The sequence below is a fragment of the Magnolia sinica genome, chromosome 19, assembly GCF_029962835.1.
Source record: "Magnolia sinica isolate HGM2019 chromosome 19, MsV1, whole genome shotgun sequence".
NCBI lineage: Eukaryota > Viridiplantae > Streptophyta > Magnoliopsida > Magnoliales > Magnoliaceae > Magnolia > Magnolia sinica.
Window position 1 is genome coordinate 41,264,756 of NC_080591.1, and position 18,618 is coordinate 41,283,373.

The 18,618-nt window shown below is 42.6% G+C and overlaps 1 protein-coding gene across 5 annotated transcripts in view; it reads left to right on the top strand.

Moving 5' to 3' along the window:
* LOC131234355 (3-phosphoinositide-dependent protein kinase 2-like) overlaps positions 1-7,333 on the top strand; it is a 38,625-nt gene extending 31,292 nt beyond the window's left edge. Inside the window, exons 8-12 of one of the 5 annotated variants that reach the window (XR_009165688.1) lie at positions 5,135-5,275; positions 5,418-5,575; positions 6,398-6,620; positions 6,744-7,050; positions 7,146-7,333. Coding sequence is in view for 4 of the 5 variants with exons in the window: in XM_058231173.1 (XP_058087156.1) it covers positions 5,135-5,275; positions 5,418-5,575; positions 6,398-6,620; positions 6,744-6,827 (606 nt within the window). In the remaining variant the exon portion in view is untranslated. Of the gene's footprint in view, positions 1-5,134; positions 5,276-5,417; positions 5,576-6,397; positions 6,621-6,743 lie in introns of those variants that run through there. The other 4 variants (XM_058231174.1, XM_058231173.1, XM_058231176.1 and 1 more) reach the window with 4 other exon arrangements.
* The last annotated feature ends 11,285 nt before the right edge of the window (positions 7,334-18,618 follow it).

Below are 18,618 nucleotides of genomic sequence, written 5' to 3' on the forward strand. Positions count from 1 at the left end.
CTCTGAGACCCAAGCACTAAGGGTATCACCAGCATTAAGTAGATATCCCCTCGAGCTTCACATCCACCACCAATCCTTCTCCTAGTTCCAAGATTTTAAACAACACAATAAGAAGGAAAAAAAAAGTAACATAACAGTTCAATTGTTTTACAAGGGTACTCACAAGAAGCTAATTGTTAGGAAATGATGGAATATGAAGGAAGGACTGAAGGTAACTATAGGTAGGGGTGTACATCGAGTCGAACCGAGTCGAGCTGGCCTCAGCTCGACTCGGCTCGGCCACTGGCTGACCTCAGCTCGAACTCGGCTCGGCTTGGTCCTCAAGCTTGACTGGCTAGCTCGGGCCGAGTTCGAGCCAAGATCGAGCTGAGTTTGCCATTGAGGCATTTCCACAAACACTTGGACTGCACCTTCAAAATCCCTCTGTATGTGAAACAGAAGCAATGGTTTTACAGGTATTTTATCAAACACCTTCTAAGCAACATAAAAGCCAAGAAAACCAAGAAAAAAAAGGGTATTTGTTTCATGTACGTACCGTCCTTGCCACTAGCTACACTTCGTTTAGTCATTTTATCAAACACTTGGTGAGCAACATCAATGGAAAAGTAACTAAGTCACCGAACTGGTTCGATCCGAGTTCGATTTGAGCTGGATTTGATCTGGATTCGATTTGAGTCGAGTTGAGCTAGGGCCTGCTTGAAGTCAGCTCGAACTCATTTTCGAGCTAAAAAAATCAGCTCGACTCAGCTCAAACTCAGCTTCGAACCGAGTTGAATCGAGCTTTTTCGAGTCAAGTCGAGCGAGCTAACCGAGCTAGCTTGGTTCGTGTACACCCCTAACTATAGGTAAGAGTTGAGCTAATAAGATCCCTTTCCAAAAAATCTATAGCAGGATCTATTAGGTTTGATATGATTTGTAAAAAGCAATGTTTTAAATATCAATGATATCGGCCGATATATCCCACGATATATCTTCTATCCCACCGGTGTGATATGAAACACACAGGTAGTGCCGATATTTCCCACTTGTTTGATCCGGTGAGCATTTTCAATTTCTGATCTTTTTTTTTTGTTGAAATTATGTTAAATTAGTGTCAAATGGTTACAAATCCATTGGTTCTTCATGTTTTGAATGGAAAAAGAATCATAGAATTGGAACTTTGATTTTGATATCCATTGCCTCTTCTTGTTCTCCATTTTTATTTTTTTTTTTCAAAATTTTCCTTCAACCAGCTGTCAATTGAGACTAATTTTGAAATTTGAGTGTAGGTGGTCCGATTTGGGAAAAATTCGAAAATTTCCCAATTTCTCCCAAATTGCTTGCAATGTTGCACTCCAAACATGAAATCAAGCATGTATGAGGGCTGATCTACTGATTTGTTAGGTCCTTGTTAATTTTCAGAAAATCAAAATTATTTTTTAAATTAAAAATTAATAAAAAGTTCTCAAAATATTATTATTTTTTCGAAATTCCCTTCAACTAGTTGTATTGAGATAAATTTCGAAGTATTTAGGAGTGTTTGATGAAATGATCATCACATATACTGATATTTCGAACACTGGTAAAAAGGACTGAATGAAAGTTATCTTCCTGACCAATCACGTCATCAATGGCACCAAAATCAAATGTCCAAGATGCAGGAGGACTGGATATGGACCTAGACGTGTGATTTGCAGATATAGTTGGTTGATTAGTTGATGTACCAGTGCGGAAAGAGAAAATCGAAGACTAGCTAAGTCTCGACGAAGCTCGCTGATGGTACTCAACTTTGGGTCAGAAGAAGCTGTCTCCCTCAACCGAAGCACTATTAGCTTCACACTCAGGGGAAATTGGGGGTCAAGATCATATAAAATACTCTTCAGTTTGTTAGCCCGAACTATAATCCACAAGACTTGTTCTTGCCGCTGTTATGAGAAGTTGTACGTGGCTGCCTTTAGTGGATTTCCTCAAGCTGATTCGAGAAAGGCAGATCTCTCAGTAACTGGTGCTTTCATCACCCTTCATGATGCCTGACGACGTTCTTCGCTCCTGACATAATTGTAAACTGCTTCAAAGGAAGGTAGAGACTCCTTTCAACACCTGGTTGAGGGTTTGAGTACCCATAGGTGGTGAAATCCCACCATGGCATGCGTGTGTGGTGGTGCGTGTGAAAAAAAAAAAAAGAAGAAAAAAAGAAAAGAAAAGAAAAAGAGGTAGAGACTCCTTTCCAAGTACTTGCACACACTGAGGCTCAAAATCTCGATGAAATGTGGCTAGAAATACAAAAAACTCTCCTCTGCTCTAGACGTTTACGTAGTTGTTTTGGAATAGTGACAGCCTGTGTATACATTGATCCAATTCTTTCCATCTCTGGTTGAGAGTTGCATTGTATTCTTCAGCAGATGATTCACCCTACTGCATATTGGTGATTTCTCAACGCAACTGATGCGGGCGTAATCATTACGTAGAGAATACTTACTAACAACAATATCCCAGATTTCTTTGGCAATCTTATAATTCATCGATCCCCACTAATTCTTGGCTCCATAGAATGAAGCAGCCGCAGCATTATGGTCAGATGTTACTTTCACAATCCTTATGGGATGGGATCATTTGCCTTTGGCTCCTCCTTGTTGTCGTTTATACAACATCACACCCCACCCCCCCCCCCCCCCGGCCTTTTCTCAAATGCCAAGAAACATCCTGGCCAACTGCAACCTTGCCAAATAGTTATTCCTATCTAGCATCACAATTTTAATCATTAAGCATGGCTTTTGATCTTGATGTCCAGACCTCCTGATCATGTTAAGACCCCCCCTATCATGTTAACTTTCTGATCCCCCTACCCAAGCTATCTCCCACATACACAACCAATGGAAACGCAATGTATAGGAATGGAATAACAAATGATCAGCAGAACAAAAATAAACACATACTAGAGTCCAAAGCCGTGATTTGCTATATCACATACTTCAACAAAGCGGGGTTTCAACGGGTTTTGTTTTGCATTAGCAAATGAAAGAGGGGGACAATAGGAGCCTCCTGACGAATCCAGCTACACCAGCTGGACCCACTGGAGGCTGGCCAAGACAGGAGGGCCCGCCAGGAAGTGCAGCTATGCTGGCCGGCTGTCTCGAGCTAAGCAGTTGCACCGGTCAGTGCAGCTGCTGTGTGCACAGACACCAGCACTACACCAGCAGGTGCTGGTGCTGCGCTGGTGGCTAAAGGAAAAAAAATGTAGAAGAAAGGGAAGGAGGTGAAGAGGGAGGTAGAACTAGGGTTGGTGAAATCTTGGCTCTGATACCCAAGTAGAGAAAGAAAAAGAGAGATTTTGGGAATTTTGAGTTAGGGAGAGTAATGCTCTCTCTAATCTTATTTTATTAAGCTACCCTAAAATAAAATGATCTAGTGTCTTGAGGGAGCACCAAAATATGAAGTGTCTTGAGGGAGCACCAAAATATGAAATTAATATAGTGCATAATAAATAAATTGTGTTTGGGTAACAAAAAAAGGACCCCACAAAGGCTTTGAAATACAATCTCAAAGCTTCTTTTGTCACCCTCAAATCTACATAATTTGAGTCACCAACCCGACAGGACCCGAGAAAGAAGGCTACGATGAACCTCACTCATCTCTAATTATTCCCCCTACTCTTGAAGCAAGCAGCATTTATTTGTATATCTTTTTCGAACGTTTGATCATCATGGCTTCAGTTGGCTATTCATTCTTTACCTCTAGGGTATCCAATGCATCAACTCCAAACCTTGCATTTTTTATTTGATTGACCTATTCAAACATCCTTAATATTAAAGGAGATGGGTAAAGGGTCTCTACTCATGGCTCAGTGGTCGACACCGTGTGTTTCAACTTTGAGGTCATGGGTTTGGGAACCCATGTGGTGTGTGTGTGTGTGTGTGTGTGTGTGTGTGTGTGTGTGTGTATTTGACCATTCCAAAAAATGAAAAGAAAAAGGAGATGGGTAAACTTCAGAAAGTGTTGTTCAATGTGGCTTCCTGAAAGATGTTTTGTCACTCTTGGGTTTATAGCTGCGTATGCTTGGGCTCAAGGCCCTGTGTTTCTTTTTGATGGGGGTCTTGGAATGTTGAATAACTTGAAAATTAAAACGATTTCCAAAGAATTCTTGTTTTCCCCCATTTGAGAAAGTAACAGCGTGGAATTCGTTTTCCTTTTCCAACGTTTTCCAAAAAAGAAGTATCGGATGTTGGTATCACCCTAAAAAAGGTGTTAAATCAATCTTCGAGGCAACATAAGGAAGCGTCAGCCTTCTCCTTTTCCAAGGTTTTCCATGAAGAATCACACACCAAAACAAACAGAGGAATTACTATTGAAGTTGGCAGTGTTCCATTTCCATAGGGTTTCTTGATCTTTGCCCCTCATTTCTTTTCATAACATCTTTAGTGGAAAATACATATACCAACTTATTCTTTAAAAATAATAAATGAATAAATGAAGTATGCTAACTTGTTAACCCAAGAGCCTGCTGTTGGTCCAGGGGCACTTCAAGTGGGAGCACTAGTAGGATTGATATTTGAGTGTCATCATCTTTTTATTTTTTTATTTTGTTCTTTCTTTCCTCAGCTTCTTCTTCTTCTTCTTTTTGTTTTTTCTTTTTTCCTTTCTTTTCATGATAATTTGATCTTATAAATAAAATAACACTATCAATGATAAAACATACTTTTAGTTCATTGTGTTTGTCTTCAAGATGAGTAAATAATGCTAACATCAGTGCTAGGATGGAGTTAATAACAGTGTCATACAAAAGATTAGGTGAAATACTGATATTGTGGTTTGCTAAGGTTTCTTTTGATGCACTAGGTGGCTTCTGTTGGTGAATTTCAACAGTCCCTTAGATCTCTGTTTTGATTACATGCCTTGCTCTTTTCCCCGTGAGGATAGTTAACATTGATGCGAGTTTTTCTCATTCTTGTTCTAGCATTGCCCAATCCTTTGATTATGTTTTAGCATACTACACTGAGAGTTTAAATTACCTTCGGTATAGAAACACTTTATGAAGCTTGTGATGGCATTTTGAGCATTGCACATAAATTAATTCTTTGATGGCATTTTAAGCATTGCACAGATGGGAAATTAACTTTGTATTGAACATAAATTACTCTATTTATTTTGAGTTTAGGATACAGATCCCAACAAAAGACCAGGTGCTGGACCTGATGGTTATGCTGTCATCAAGATGCATCCCTTCTTTAAGGGAGTTGACTGGAAAAATTTAAGGGCGTCACCAGCACCGGCACCGAGTCTTGCGGTTGAGTCAAATGTCAGCCCTGTTCCTTGTGTTTTGTTTCACTATTCAATAATTAACTCTGTTTTCTGTTGTTTGTCTCACTAAGAATAGCTATTATTTTCTACCAGATGACATACTGACATCTCCACTACCCACATCTTGTCTTTTGTTTCAGGCAGCAGAGGATGATGTTCAGGATTCCGAGTGGAACCTCTCGCATGTTGGTGATGGTTCTACCCAACAAAATGATGGATGCAGTGGCGCCACATCATCTTCTGAATCATCTTCTCATATGAGTAGGCTTGCTTCAATTGATTCCTTTGATTCTAGATGGTAATTCTGAAACAATTATATATATTTTACATTTGCCATTAATTCTAATAGGGCAGTGTTGATGGTTGGTTTTCAATTATATGTGAATGACTGTTTCATAATAAGCTCTGGAACAATTTGCATGGGTACCTTCAAAAAAAGAAAAAAAGAAAAAAAGAAAAAAAAAGCATAAGAAGAGACTGAAGAGGTCTACACACGTGTGCGAGAGCTAGACTGTTCATGATTCATCAGCTGGGAACACCTTGAACATGACCTGACCCAAAACTCAGGTAGTCAAGATGGCATGCTTTTTTGTTTTTTTTTTTGAAAAAGGATGGTTTGAATGGGATGATGAAACTGACTTGTGGCGAATAGACCTCAATTTTGGCCAGGCCATGTTTACAGTGGCCACCAATTCATGAGTGGCCTGGATCCTGCCCACATGTGACACTTACGCAGCGAATCACCTCTCCAATCTCTATTCTGAATTGCCCTAGGTTCAAAATATTGGAATCTATATCCTATCATATTGGGGATGTATCGTGATATATTTTTCTAGGAATACAGTTCTATATTGCGATACAGACAGTGTCGAGATATATTGACTTGAATTGCTGAGAGATTCTAATACACACACATTGTATCAGAATATAACAATTAATCAAACCCCTCTGCCAAAAGGTCAATAACATTGAATTATATGGTACGTGTTACGATTAATTCATACGCAATTCAAAATTTTGAACTCTGAAATTGCTGGAGCAATTCTCTTATTTTGTAGCACTGTCGGCAACGTCCCATGAGCTTCTCCGTCTTTTTGAATGTTTGTTTTGTTAACAACAGGCAGCAGTTTCTGGACCCTGGGGAGTCTGTTGTGATGATCTCAATGGTAAAGAAAATACAGAAGCTAGCTAACAAGAAAGTGCAGCTCATCCTCACAGACAAGCCCAAGTTGATATATGTTGATCCTTCCAAGCTGATGGCCAAGGGAAACATAATCTGGTCCAATGATCCCAACGAGCTCAGCATCCAAGTCGCTAATTCTTCACATTTCAAGATTTGCACCGTGCGTTTTACCCCCATTGACTCATACTCTTGTCCATATTCATATGCAATTCCTTCATCACAAGTTAAAACCTTTTTTCTTTCTTTCGTTCTTTTTTTTTTCCCCCCTTTAATTCTTCTTCAGCCAAAGAAGGTGATGGCATTTGAAGATGCAAAACAGCGTGCATGGCAATGGAAGAAGGTGATCGAGGGCCTTCAGAACCGGTGAACTCAGCTCAGGGTTTTTTTTTTTAATTTAAAAAAACCTGAGTCATATTTCATCTCGTGAGTTGTGGAGGGTACTTGATGATCCTAAAGGATCAGATGTTCCAATGGAAGCAATATCCAGTGGGAAGAGAGTAAGGCTGCTGTTGTGGCATGTTCAGGGTTGCACTCGGTGCACGTCAGACCACCTTGGCAATGCTTTGAAATGGAGAGTGAGCGATAAAGAGGTGCTTTGTTCTATCTTCATGAGCTGTTTGAAAAACCACCAAGGTGTAGCTGTGAAAATTTTCTCATTATTGATTAGCTTATCGTTGTAATGCAGAAATCATGCGATTCACCCTGGGATGGTCATGAGATAGATAAAGCACTAGGTTTTCGTCTGCTGTCTTGAATGACTAGGATGAAAAAAGAGCATTGCCATGTTGTTTGCTATACGTAAGCAATAGTGATGGGTCATTCCTCTTGTGGAACTGAATAGCAGTTAATCTCGGTTGTTTAACCGGTGGTTTCTGTCTGATTGTTGGATGACTCTGAGAGGAAAAAAAATGCAGCACTTCAAAAACTCTATTTACTGGATGGTTAGGATCATCTGAACATAACCACGGTCCCCTTCCCCCACATTTCCAGTCACCACCCATCTAATGCATGCTACTGTACAATAGCATATATGCTGCACTGGACCATTCCTTTCATACATTGAGGTTTAATCCTTGTATCTATTAGACAAGTTTCCCTACGCTAATTCAAACAATCCTTGAATTCTAGTCAGAATTGAGTTCCAGATACCGATAGACAGGTTACTTGGTAAACTGAATTCCATTTGGATTTCTAGATTGTTGAGCTTATAGTTAGACATTGAGTTGCAGACTGGTTACTTTGCTCATTTAAAATAATCACAATTGGGATTATTCCAGACCTATGATTATAAAAGAGCTCAGACAATTAAATGCTGAACATCCATCATGTGAGCCCATGTTGTAGACATATCCCTATTGTCAGATTGATAATTTGGCCTAATGCCTCCAGTTTTTTTTTTTTTTGGTCATTTGCTATTTGCTATTTTGCTCATTGAGCATCACACTAACCCACCACAAACCTACATCCCTACTTGGTAAAAGATGTAGAACGATTTTAGGTTGCAGATCTTCTCTTCCAATTTAGCTGTCAGGAGAGGAATGAAGAGCATCCGTGAATTTGTCATCCAGTGGAGGAATCTCAACCTTGAGTGCAAATCAACCATTAAAAACGGTTGCAGTGTTGTCATCGGTCTTGTAAGTATATCACCATGGGCTAATTTTCCTATTTCAGCACAAAAGCATGGATCAGTAAGAGTTTAGGATTGTTCAACCAGGTATGGGGACTGTAATTCTTATTTGAGTTATTACTATGCCAGACGTGTATTAAGTGTCACGCTCTGCTAGAGAGTGTTTGGACTAATAGTATCATTGCATTGAATACTAGGATACGGAAATTGTGTCAGTATCACCACTAGCACAAAAAAAAAAAAAAAAAAAAAAAAAGTAAATAAAAATCGCTGCCTAAGGGAAACGTCTGGGAAAGAGGTGAAATTTATCAGTCAAGCTTTAGGAGATATTAAAATATATCAGTCTAAGTTTCCTTTCTATGCGGTTCTAAATATGTGTCATCTGTCTGATGCAAGTATATCTAAAATGAGTTTATATAATTCATAAATGATAAAATACAAGTACAAAAATATAAGAGAAAATGGATTTTTGTGGGGCATTTTACAATTCTTTTTTCTAAATTTCTTCTAGTAGAATGTATTGCTATGTATCACCTATGCATATCATCGCCATGTATCACATGTAATACGGGAAAAATTTATGAAGGGTTTCAGACAAAAGATCACAATACATCCACGATACATTGCAATATTTTGTGTGAAATGGGGAGATTTAATGACTCATGTATATTGTATCAGTCACATGTTATCTCCATGGTATCAGGTGTTTAAATCGTTATATGAACTCACGTTACAAGGGCAACTTGCTTAGAAGCGTCCTACCATGGCCCAACATGGATGAGTTAGGGATGATTCGGCTGATTCACCCTTGTTTTTGGGTATAAGTGGGTTGTATTGGATTGGTCAAGGCCAAAACTAGTATGTATTAAAAAAAAAAAGAGAAGTATTAATTTGAACAAAAGCTTTAAACCTCTGTGCAAACAACTTAAGACTTGTGGATAACTAGTGAAGCTATGACAACATTATCGTTGTACTATTCCAATTGTGAGGATCTCATACACTGAATCATAAAGAAAGAAAGAAAGAAAGTGTTGAATATGGGATTCTGGGGTCCACTCATGGGCAACCATTTGTAACCGAGTCCCACACGGTTTTTCCCTTGGATTTTTCAGTTGGGTATCTGCTTTATTTAGAAATTTAAATTAAAGTTCAAATTGAAAGGAAACAGATATAACCTTGAATGCAACAGGGATAGGCTTTATCCCTATCGGAATCAACTCCGAATACCCGTTTGTCGGTAATAACTCCTATTATTCGATCTAAACCATTGTTTATATCTGATGGACATTACCACCGTAAGATTAGAGGGGTGATTAGCTCCTTTTTACTCCATAGTAGTTAAGCAGATCGCTGAATGGGCATCGTCCATCTACGACTTTGTAAAGATCTCTAAAATTGTGTAAATATGACAGTCCATGGTCATCTGCAGAGCATGTGCAGGTTCTACATCTATGCATAAAATTGATGGCCTTGCTTTTAGGCCCATCGTCATTCTCTAGTCAAGTGAATCTTATTGGGACCTTTGTCACTTGTGGGTTGATTACAACTTGAGAAGTAACTAGGTAGTTCAATAAGATATTTCCAATGGCATGGTCCGCTTTAGTGATTAATGGTATGGATTTCTTATATTGGTAATGATCAATGTATGTATGAAGTAAAAAGAGCATTAAATGATAAATTTCATATTCTTTGTTTGTGCTTATGGATTTTGATATGTGATCATATTCTATTACTATTAGTGGGCCTCACATATTGCCTTATGCCCAAAATATATGACCCATAATGATCTAATGCTTCACTGTTGTGATTGCACGTGTGTGCATCTTTTTGTATGACCCCTTGATCACATTGATCATGGATTTGGGTATGGTCAAATCCCTTAACAACGTTAACGATCAACGATGATGATGATTGGATCTATGATTAATGTTGATGCTCGAAAGCTAAACAAATTTTCTAGGTTTTTAACCTAGCAGAAATTAGAATTAAAGCGCGTTTAAACAATAACTGGATTCCAATATGTTCTAATAAAAAAATAATGCAGTAAACTCAGCAATAAACATTCAACAATATGAAAATTGAAATAGGTTGATGTCTCATGAAGATCTAAGTAATCAATCGCAGGGAATCAAAAACATCTACTGTACCTGAAGTTAACAATAGATCAATCAATTTTATAGACTGATTCCTTTCCCAATCTAATAATTCAATCACATACAATCACAATTTAACATGTAAAACCAATAACATTAAAAAAAAAAGAATTAAATATCAAATATCTATCAAAAGGTTCATCCCTTAGCCTTAGTTCAAAGATATTCATGCATGGGTAACATCTTAAACGAAAAGAAAAGTGAAAAACTATAAGGCCCGTATCCTAATTCCATACCATTCCGTCAACTTCTGCGATTCTCCCCGTCAAATTCCGGCAACTCGCGACTTGTATACAGTGATTGCACACGATCCTAAGTTGTATCCCGAAGATTTAAGTCCACTCGACTTGAAACTTATACCTTAGTGACCGCGCCGTCACCAGGGTTCCAACACCATGTCTTACGCACCAATGAGATACCCAGGCCAAGAGTTGTGGGCCTGCATATATCTTGATGAAACGCCGCACGTTGTAAATTTTAAGAGATCTCGAGAGAATCTCTACTCAATCTATCACATCAATTAATCAAGTACAAGTCAAGTACAACCCATACCTAGCCTATCCCTCTCTTACCAATAATGTAAGGCAACCCATATCCCATGCTATCTCATGTCTACAAAAGTCAACACAACCCATGCCTCTCATGTCACTCCTCTTACACTACCCATCCCTCTCATCTCATCCTTCTTACACAATACCATCCCTCTCTTCCATCCTTCACTCCATCCCATCTCATTTCTCTACCCAAATCCTAAGCAATCAAGAGAAAAAATTTTAAGGAGAGAAAGAACCCAAGATCAAGGCCCACTTTCCTACCCCCAAATCTCACCATCTAACTATCCAAACTTCATCATCCTTCATTAAAGAGAGAGCCTAGGATCTAATGAGTCCAAGGAGCTAAAGAAGAGGACCATAGGTGGGTGTTTTGTAGGATTAGATTGTAATTTTAGTGATGGGCCAAGTAGTGCCTATCGATTGATGGTGTGGATCCTATTTTGGACCCAAGGTGTGGCCAATGGCCCACCATGATTCATATGTTTAATCCATGATGGGTCCATTCTCCATGGACCCCACCATGATGTTTAATTGATGATAAACATGTAGAGGTCATTTCGACCCTTGATTTTATAGTGGGGATGGTATCCCCACCTTGATTTTTGATTTTGAGGGTCCACATGTTTTTGCGACCCATCTTGATGAATGTAATATAACTCAAGGGAGCTCATAGTGGCGGAGCTCCCTCCACTACACGTTTCTCTCTCTATCTCTCTATTTCCCTGATGACCTACCTTAATGATGTACATATTTTATCCATACCGTCCATTTACTGGACCACACCTTGATGTATGTGTAGAATCCACGCCGTCTGTCCAGCGGCCTAGACTGACCGTCTAGCGGTTTGGATGAAGGGAAAAATAAATATCAGCTTAGTCTGAACGGGTGGGCCACACCCACGTGGGACCCACCAAATGTATATGTTGTATCCTCCACACTGTCCAGATGGGATGGTGGGGCCCTGCTGCACATGTGATGTCCACACCGTCCAGTGTTTCTGGACAGTGGGACCCACCGTGATATATGTGTTATATCCTCACCGTTCATTTGGACGGTGGGATCCACCATGATGTACGTGTTTTATCCATGTCGTCCAGTGTTTCTGGACGGTGGGACCCACCCTACACATGTTGCACGTGTGGTGGGACCCACTATAATGTGTTTCATCTAAGCCGTCCATTTGTTGGATGCCCATCTGGGCCAGGGCATTTGTGGGATGGCCGCCCACCAGCTGGCCCACCCGATGTATGTATTACAACTCCACTGTCCATCTGGTGGGGTCCATCTTGTAGGCCCACTGTGAGGCCCACTTGCCGATGTATAGGCCCACTTGCTGTAAGCGGGGCCCACTTGCTGTATGTGCAGGGCCCACTTGATGTACGAGAGGCCCATTGTGGCCATGTATGAGGCCTATGTGTGAGGCCCAATATATATATGAGGCCCATTACGATTGTATGAGGCCCATTGTGATGTATATGAGGCCCATGAGACGAGGTCCATTGTGATGTATGAGGCCCTTTTGTGAGGCCCATTATATGTGTGAGGCCTAATTGTGAATGTGTAAGGCCCATGAGACGAGGCCCATTATGAGGGATGAGGTCCACCACGATGTATGTGTTATATACACGCTGCCTATCCATTTTTTGGGCCATGGGCCCCGCCACCTTATGCAGGCCCACCATGTATGAGTGATGGGCTCACGCTGTCCATCCATTTCTTAGATATTTGGAGGACAGAGGGCCCCATTATGATTCCGATTCCAAATGGACCGCACCTTAGCACAATAGGTGGTTAAATGTTCACTGTTGTATGCTACCCTAGGGCCCATTGCTAAGCCCACTTCCACCCTTACCTTAGTGGGCTAACCTAAACCGTTAGGCCCTCGCTTGTGTTAGTGATACCCATTGGGCTAACTCAAACCATTGGGCCCCATTGATGTTACTACTACCCGTTTTTCTTATTGGGCTAACCCAAATCATTGGGCCCCCATTGATGTAGAGGTAACCACCTTCTCTTATTAGGCTAACCAAAACCATTGGGCCCCCATTGATGCTAGTGCCTTCCACCACACCTTGTAGGGAAATCCAAACCTTTGGAGCCCACCTTATGTACCTATCGGGCCTCCATAGGGAAGCCCAATTTATTGTATAATAGAGAGGGTGAGGAAGCCCACTAGTTATACATAGTTTCACCTCTTACCTCACCTTGTTGTATACCCATTCAACGCACCCCATGAGGCTCACTCTTGATGTAAGTACGTCATCTAGGTCATCCGTGGTTTGTATGAGAGTACATCATCACCCCGTACCATAGATGGAAGAATATGTGGTATCAGATTTGATATATCCACTGTTGAACCTTACATTGATATATGGACTAGATCCGCCGTCCTTCTGTGGACCCTACCAGGCGTTCAAGCCGATTATTGCCTCCTATGTTTGATAACATGTTAGCGTACTTAGTCTAGTAGAATACACTGAGAACATGCTTAATATTACATTATGATACATACACATACGCATCATTTGTATGCCTGTTTTGATGAATGATTGATCATAGCATATGCCATTGGGCTGAGATGTTTATGGGACTCCTTGTGAGACGGAGTTGCCCCACATGATTGTACGGTACGCGCAGGTTTAATGCATGATTGGATGATATGACTCATGCATATCGCATTTTGGGTGACATGATCATTGTATACCCTAGCGACATCAGGGCTGTGGCCTCCACTGGCATATTGTGGATGGTCAAATTGGATATCGAAAATATTGGTTCCAGCACTGTGGGCACACAGGATGTCCCTGAGTGAGAGTCGCAGAACCTTTTTGGTACCAGGAGATGCTCCAACGTCTAGACCAAGTGGATACATGAGCGCACGAGTACCGAATACCAGTAAGCCGTGTCTCCCACTGTGTCATGGTCGGTTAGAAGGGGTATGACCTTATCTGCACAAGTGAGGGAGTTGTAAGGTAGGCTGAGTTTGACCAGCTCACAAATGGGTCCGCTATCGATGAGCCGGGTAGGTATTGGTAGACTACTGGTCAACCAGGTAGTGTGGTCTCTTTCACTCGCTGGGCTGTGCAGCTAGGGAGGTGGCAGTTATTGTGGAGTGTACTAAACCCTGGTGATATCCTTGAAGGGAACTATACACTTGATATAAGGACCGGCATGCTTGCGATGCATCTTGTATATGACATTTGGAAATGTCGGCCTTGCATAGCATAGCCTTGGTTTGGCTGATAGCATTCATGGACTTACCAGTATTTCTGCTTACTCTAATATTGTATGCTTGGTACATGCATTGTGCACACACGCACACACCCTCAAAGCTTTTTAGAAGCTTATGCACGACCGTTGCGTGCAGGTGACGTTGGATCACAGCAGCGCTGAGGTAGGAGCACGTGGTAGATCATCTCGGAGCTTTTGACTATCTTCGTATTTCCCTTTCTGCATTGTACTCAATATTTTATTATGGTGGATATGTGGTGATGTTGTTTTGTGACTTGGTTATACTCCTTTACAAAAAAAAAATTCAGGCTGAAAATCTTCCTTGTAGGATCCCAGGATTGGAACCTGGCATATGGGTACCGAGAGCCGACAATGGGGTACTACGGAGGTTGTCGGCGATCGGGAATTCTGTGAGCCCGGTTTTTGAGTTTGGGGCATGACAGAAGTTGGTATCAGAGTATAACTTGGGAATACCTGAGGATGACATCACATATCTGCTATGAACTTAGAATGAATAGGTCACGAGTCTGAATAACTTAGCAATTTTCTGATATAGACCCTTAACGTGTGGGCCTTGAGAGTTCTCAAGGCTGATAGGCCCCTTGTTCCTTCCTATTGGACATGCCGCCTAAGAGAGCGACCTGAGCGACTCCTACTCCCCCGTTTGAGTTTATCGTAGCCCCGACAGTGTTCGTGAGTGCAGATCAGCTTTAGCCGATGATGTAGGCTATGACCACTATCCTTCAAGGGCAGGACAGGTGGCCCGCTGTTAGCCAGCCCAGACAGAGCAGGAGCGCACAAGCGCCCTTCTTCGAGACTTCCAACAGCTCGATCCCCCGCCCTTCCAAGGTGTGCCAGACCCGACTGCAACAGAGAGATGATGCTTTGAGGTGGAGAAGATATTCGACATTATGAGATGTACGACCTAGCAGCGGGTTCTATTGGCTGTCTTTTTACTTCAGGACGAGGCCGAGCATTAGTGGCATCGGTCGCCCAAGCGAAAGGAGCAGATTTTGTATGGACTTGGGAGGATTTTGTAGACCGATTCGACCGGAAGTTCTTTCTCGAGCATGTTCGTTAGTAGTGCGCATTAGAGTTTGAGACTCTGGTGCAGGGAGACATGACCGTGTCTCAGTATGAGGCTCGTTTCGTCGTGCTATCGAGATTCGTGACATATCTTGTTGATGATGAGGGGCGGAAGATCCCCTGTTTTGAGAATGGCTTGCGCTCTAGTTTCAGGAGCAGTGTTGTCGGACACATGCTTTCGACGTTTGAGCAGGTAGTGCAGAGGGCCCAGGTTTACAAGGAAGATTGGGCCAATTTGCAGAGGGTCCGTGACCACAGAAGACCGGAAGAGGAAGGCCCCCTCTGATAGCTCCCATAGCAGCCGCATCGACCCTAGTAGAGGCGCACGGGCCGCCTAGCATTTCGAGCACCAGTAGCACCTCTAGCACCACCTCTGGGACCATTCCCCGTGCTTGCTTTGGATGTGGTAGGACATGACATTGTAGGCACGAGTGTTCCCATCCGCAGCAGCAGCAACCGAGGGCAACCGCAACAGCCTCCACATCAGCAGTAGCAACCGCAACACCAACCTTCGAGACCTCCCCCGCAGCAACAGAGACAACAGTTCAGGCCACTACAGTGGCAGCAATAGCAGTAGAGATCTCAGAGGGGACACACACCTCCCCAACAGGCCCAGGGTAGATTCTACGCCGCTCAGTAGGACCCTCAGTCATCCAGAGGGGTCGTCGAGGATACACTCATTATTTCTGCATACATAACACGTGTTCTGTTTGACTCTGGTGCATCGCATTCCTTCGTGGCCGAGGATTTCTGCCAATCGACCGGTTTGTCGTTAGAGTTTACTCGTGAGGGTTTGTCAGTATCGACGCCCTTGGGGAAGACCGCAGTGCTAGGCCAGTTTTGCTCGTCTTGCCCCGTTCTGGTAGGGGAGACCCTTTTGCCTGCTGATCTGTTTGCTTTGCTAATGTCTGAGTTTGATGTCATCCTGGGTATGGATTGACTCGCCGAGTATCACACCATATTAGACTGCTCCACGAGGATAGTCACGTTTTGTATACCCGGTGTACCGCAGTTCCAGTTTGTAGCTAAGCTCAGAGGAGAGTAGCTTTCTTACCTGATGTCATGTGTCGTTGAGGAGACAACCCCTTTGAGTATCGACCAGCTGCCGGTCGTTTGTAGTTTTTCTGATGTATTTAAGGAGATTCTGGGGTTACCACCTCGTTAGCATATAGAGTTTCAGATTGGCCTCGTAATCGGTACCTCGCCTATCTCAAAGGCCCTGTATTGTATGGCACCGTTGGAGTTGAGGGAACTGTAGAAGCAGTTGGATGAGTTGTATCTGTTAGGCTTCATCCGTTTGAGTAGTTCCCCGCGGGGAGCGCCGATACTCTTTTGTAGAAGAAGGATAACTCGTTAAGGCTTTGCATGGATTATCGCGAACTCAACAAAGTCACGATTAAGAACAAGTACCCGCTCCTAAAGATTGATGATTTGTTTGATCAGTTGCAGGAGACGCAATTCTTTTCAAAGATAGACCTGCGGTCCGGTTATCATCAGGTTCGGGTCCGAGAGGAGGATATCCCGAAGACAACATTCAGGACGTGTTATGGTCATTTTGAGTTCCAGGTCAAGTTCTTCGGACTGACCAATGTGCTTGCCGTATTCATATGTTGATGAACGATGTCTTCCGTCCATATCTCGATTAGTTTGTTGTGGTATTCATTGACGACATTCTGATATATTCGAGGACCCGTGAGGAGCATGAGCAGCATCTGGAGATTACCTTGCAGACCCTCCGTGCACATCAGTTCTATGCGAAATTGGAGAAGTGCGAGTTCCGGCAGGAGGAGGTGAAGTTCCTTGGTCACATGGTTACGAGGGAGGATGTCACAGTGAACCCCTCGAAGATTGATGCTGTACACCAGTGGATCCAGCCCACGAATGTGTCCGAGATCTGCAGTTTCCTTAGTTTGGTAGGCTACTTCAGGCGTTTCATTGAGGGATTTCCCGTATTGCAGCCCCGTTGACCAGGTTGACCCGGAAGGACGTTTAGTTCATTTGGAACGACAGATGTGAGCAGGCATTCGCAGAGCTGAAGGATCGTATGACGTCCTCACCTGTCCTCACTCTTTCCTCTGAGAGTGATGGATTCGTAGTTTTTATCGATGCTTCGCATATTGGTTTAGGTGTTGTCCTGATGCAGCACGGGAAACTAGTGGCCTTCGCGTCTCGCCAACTTAAGGTCCATGAGTAGAACTACCACGCGCATGATTTAGAGTTGGCTGCAGTTATCTTCGCACTAAAGGTGTGGAGGTACTATCTTTATGTGGTTAGGTTCGTGCTCTTCTCTAATCACAAGATGTGAGACTTGTATCCTAGACCGTACCGTTCCATAGGCTTTCGCGGTCCTCCCGGTCAAATTCTAGCAACTCTCAACCTGTATTCGACGTTTATGAGCGATCCTAAGCCGAGTCCTGCATACCGATGTCAGCTTGACCAGAAACTTGTACCTTAACGACCGCGCCATCGCAGCGGTTCTAATGCCGTGACTCGCGCACCGATTCGATACCTGAGGCAGGGGATATGGATCCGCGTTCATTCTGAAGAAACACCGCGCGTTGCGAATTCCGAGAGAATCTCTATGACCCGTCACATCAAATCAAGTCAAGTACACCACCATACCTCAATGCCATCTCACCCTACAATAAGTACAATGCCCATTCCCTCTTTTCCACAAGTCAACTCTCTCTCTCCCTACCCATCCCTCTTTTACATAATTTTCAACTAAACCCATACCTGCCCATCCCCATTCCTTACAACACCCATCCCACCATTCCTTATTAATCCATCAACTCCCTCTCTCTCTCATTCTCTAAGCATTTCTCCAAACACCCAAGAGCAAATTCCAATGTCCAAGCATTTCTAAGAGCAACACGTGTGGCCCACTTTCCTACTCACTCATCTCCCATCTCAACCGTTCATCCTCCATCAACCTCCATTAAAAGGCAAGCCAAGGAGCATAGGAGTTCAATGAGCTAAGAAGGAAGTCGATAGGTGGGTGATCCACCGTTGATTTTTGATTTAATGGCCCACTCGTGATGGGACCCACTTTGATGTATGTATTATAATCTAGAGGGGCCCATAGTGGTGGGGACCCTCCATCTCGTTTCTCTCTCCCTCTCTTCTGCATTTTTGTGGTGATGATGAAATCATGTGACTCATTCGAATGGACCCCACCATGAAGTGTGTATTTTGTCCATGCAGTCCGCCGAATGGCCCACATGAACTGGCCCTAAATGAAGGAAAACACAAATATCAGCTTGGTCCTAGAGTGTGGCCCACCTAACGTGGGGCCACCGTGATGCGTGGGGCCATGCGTGGGGCCACCCATATCATCCATTCATGTGGGGCCTACAATATTAGGTGGGCCCCTTTCATCTAGGCACGGCCTCACACACCCACACATTCATACATATACATATATTGTATATTATATATATAATATTATATATTGTAATATATTATATTAATAAATATTGTAGTGGGCCACTTCTACGTGTGGACCCA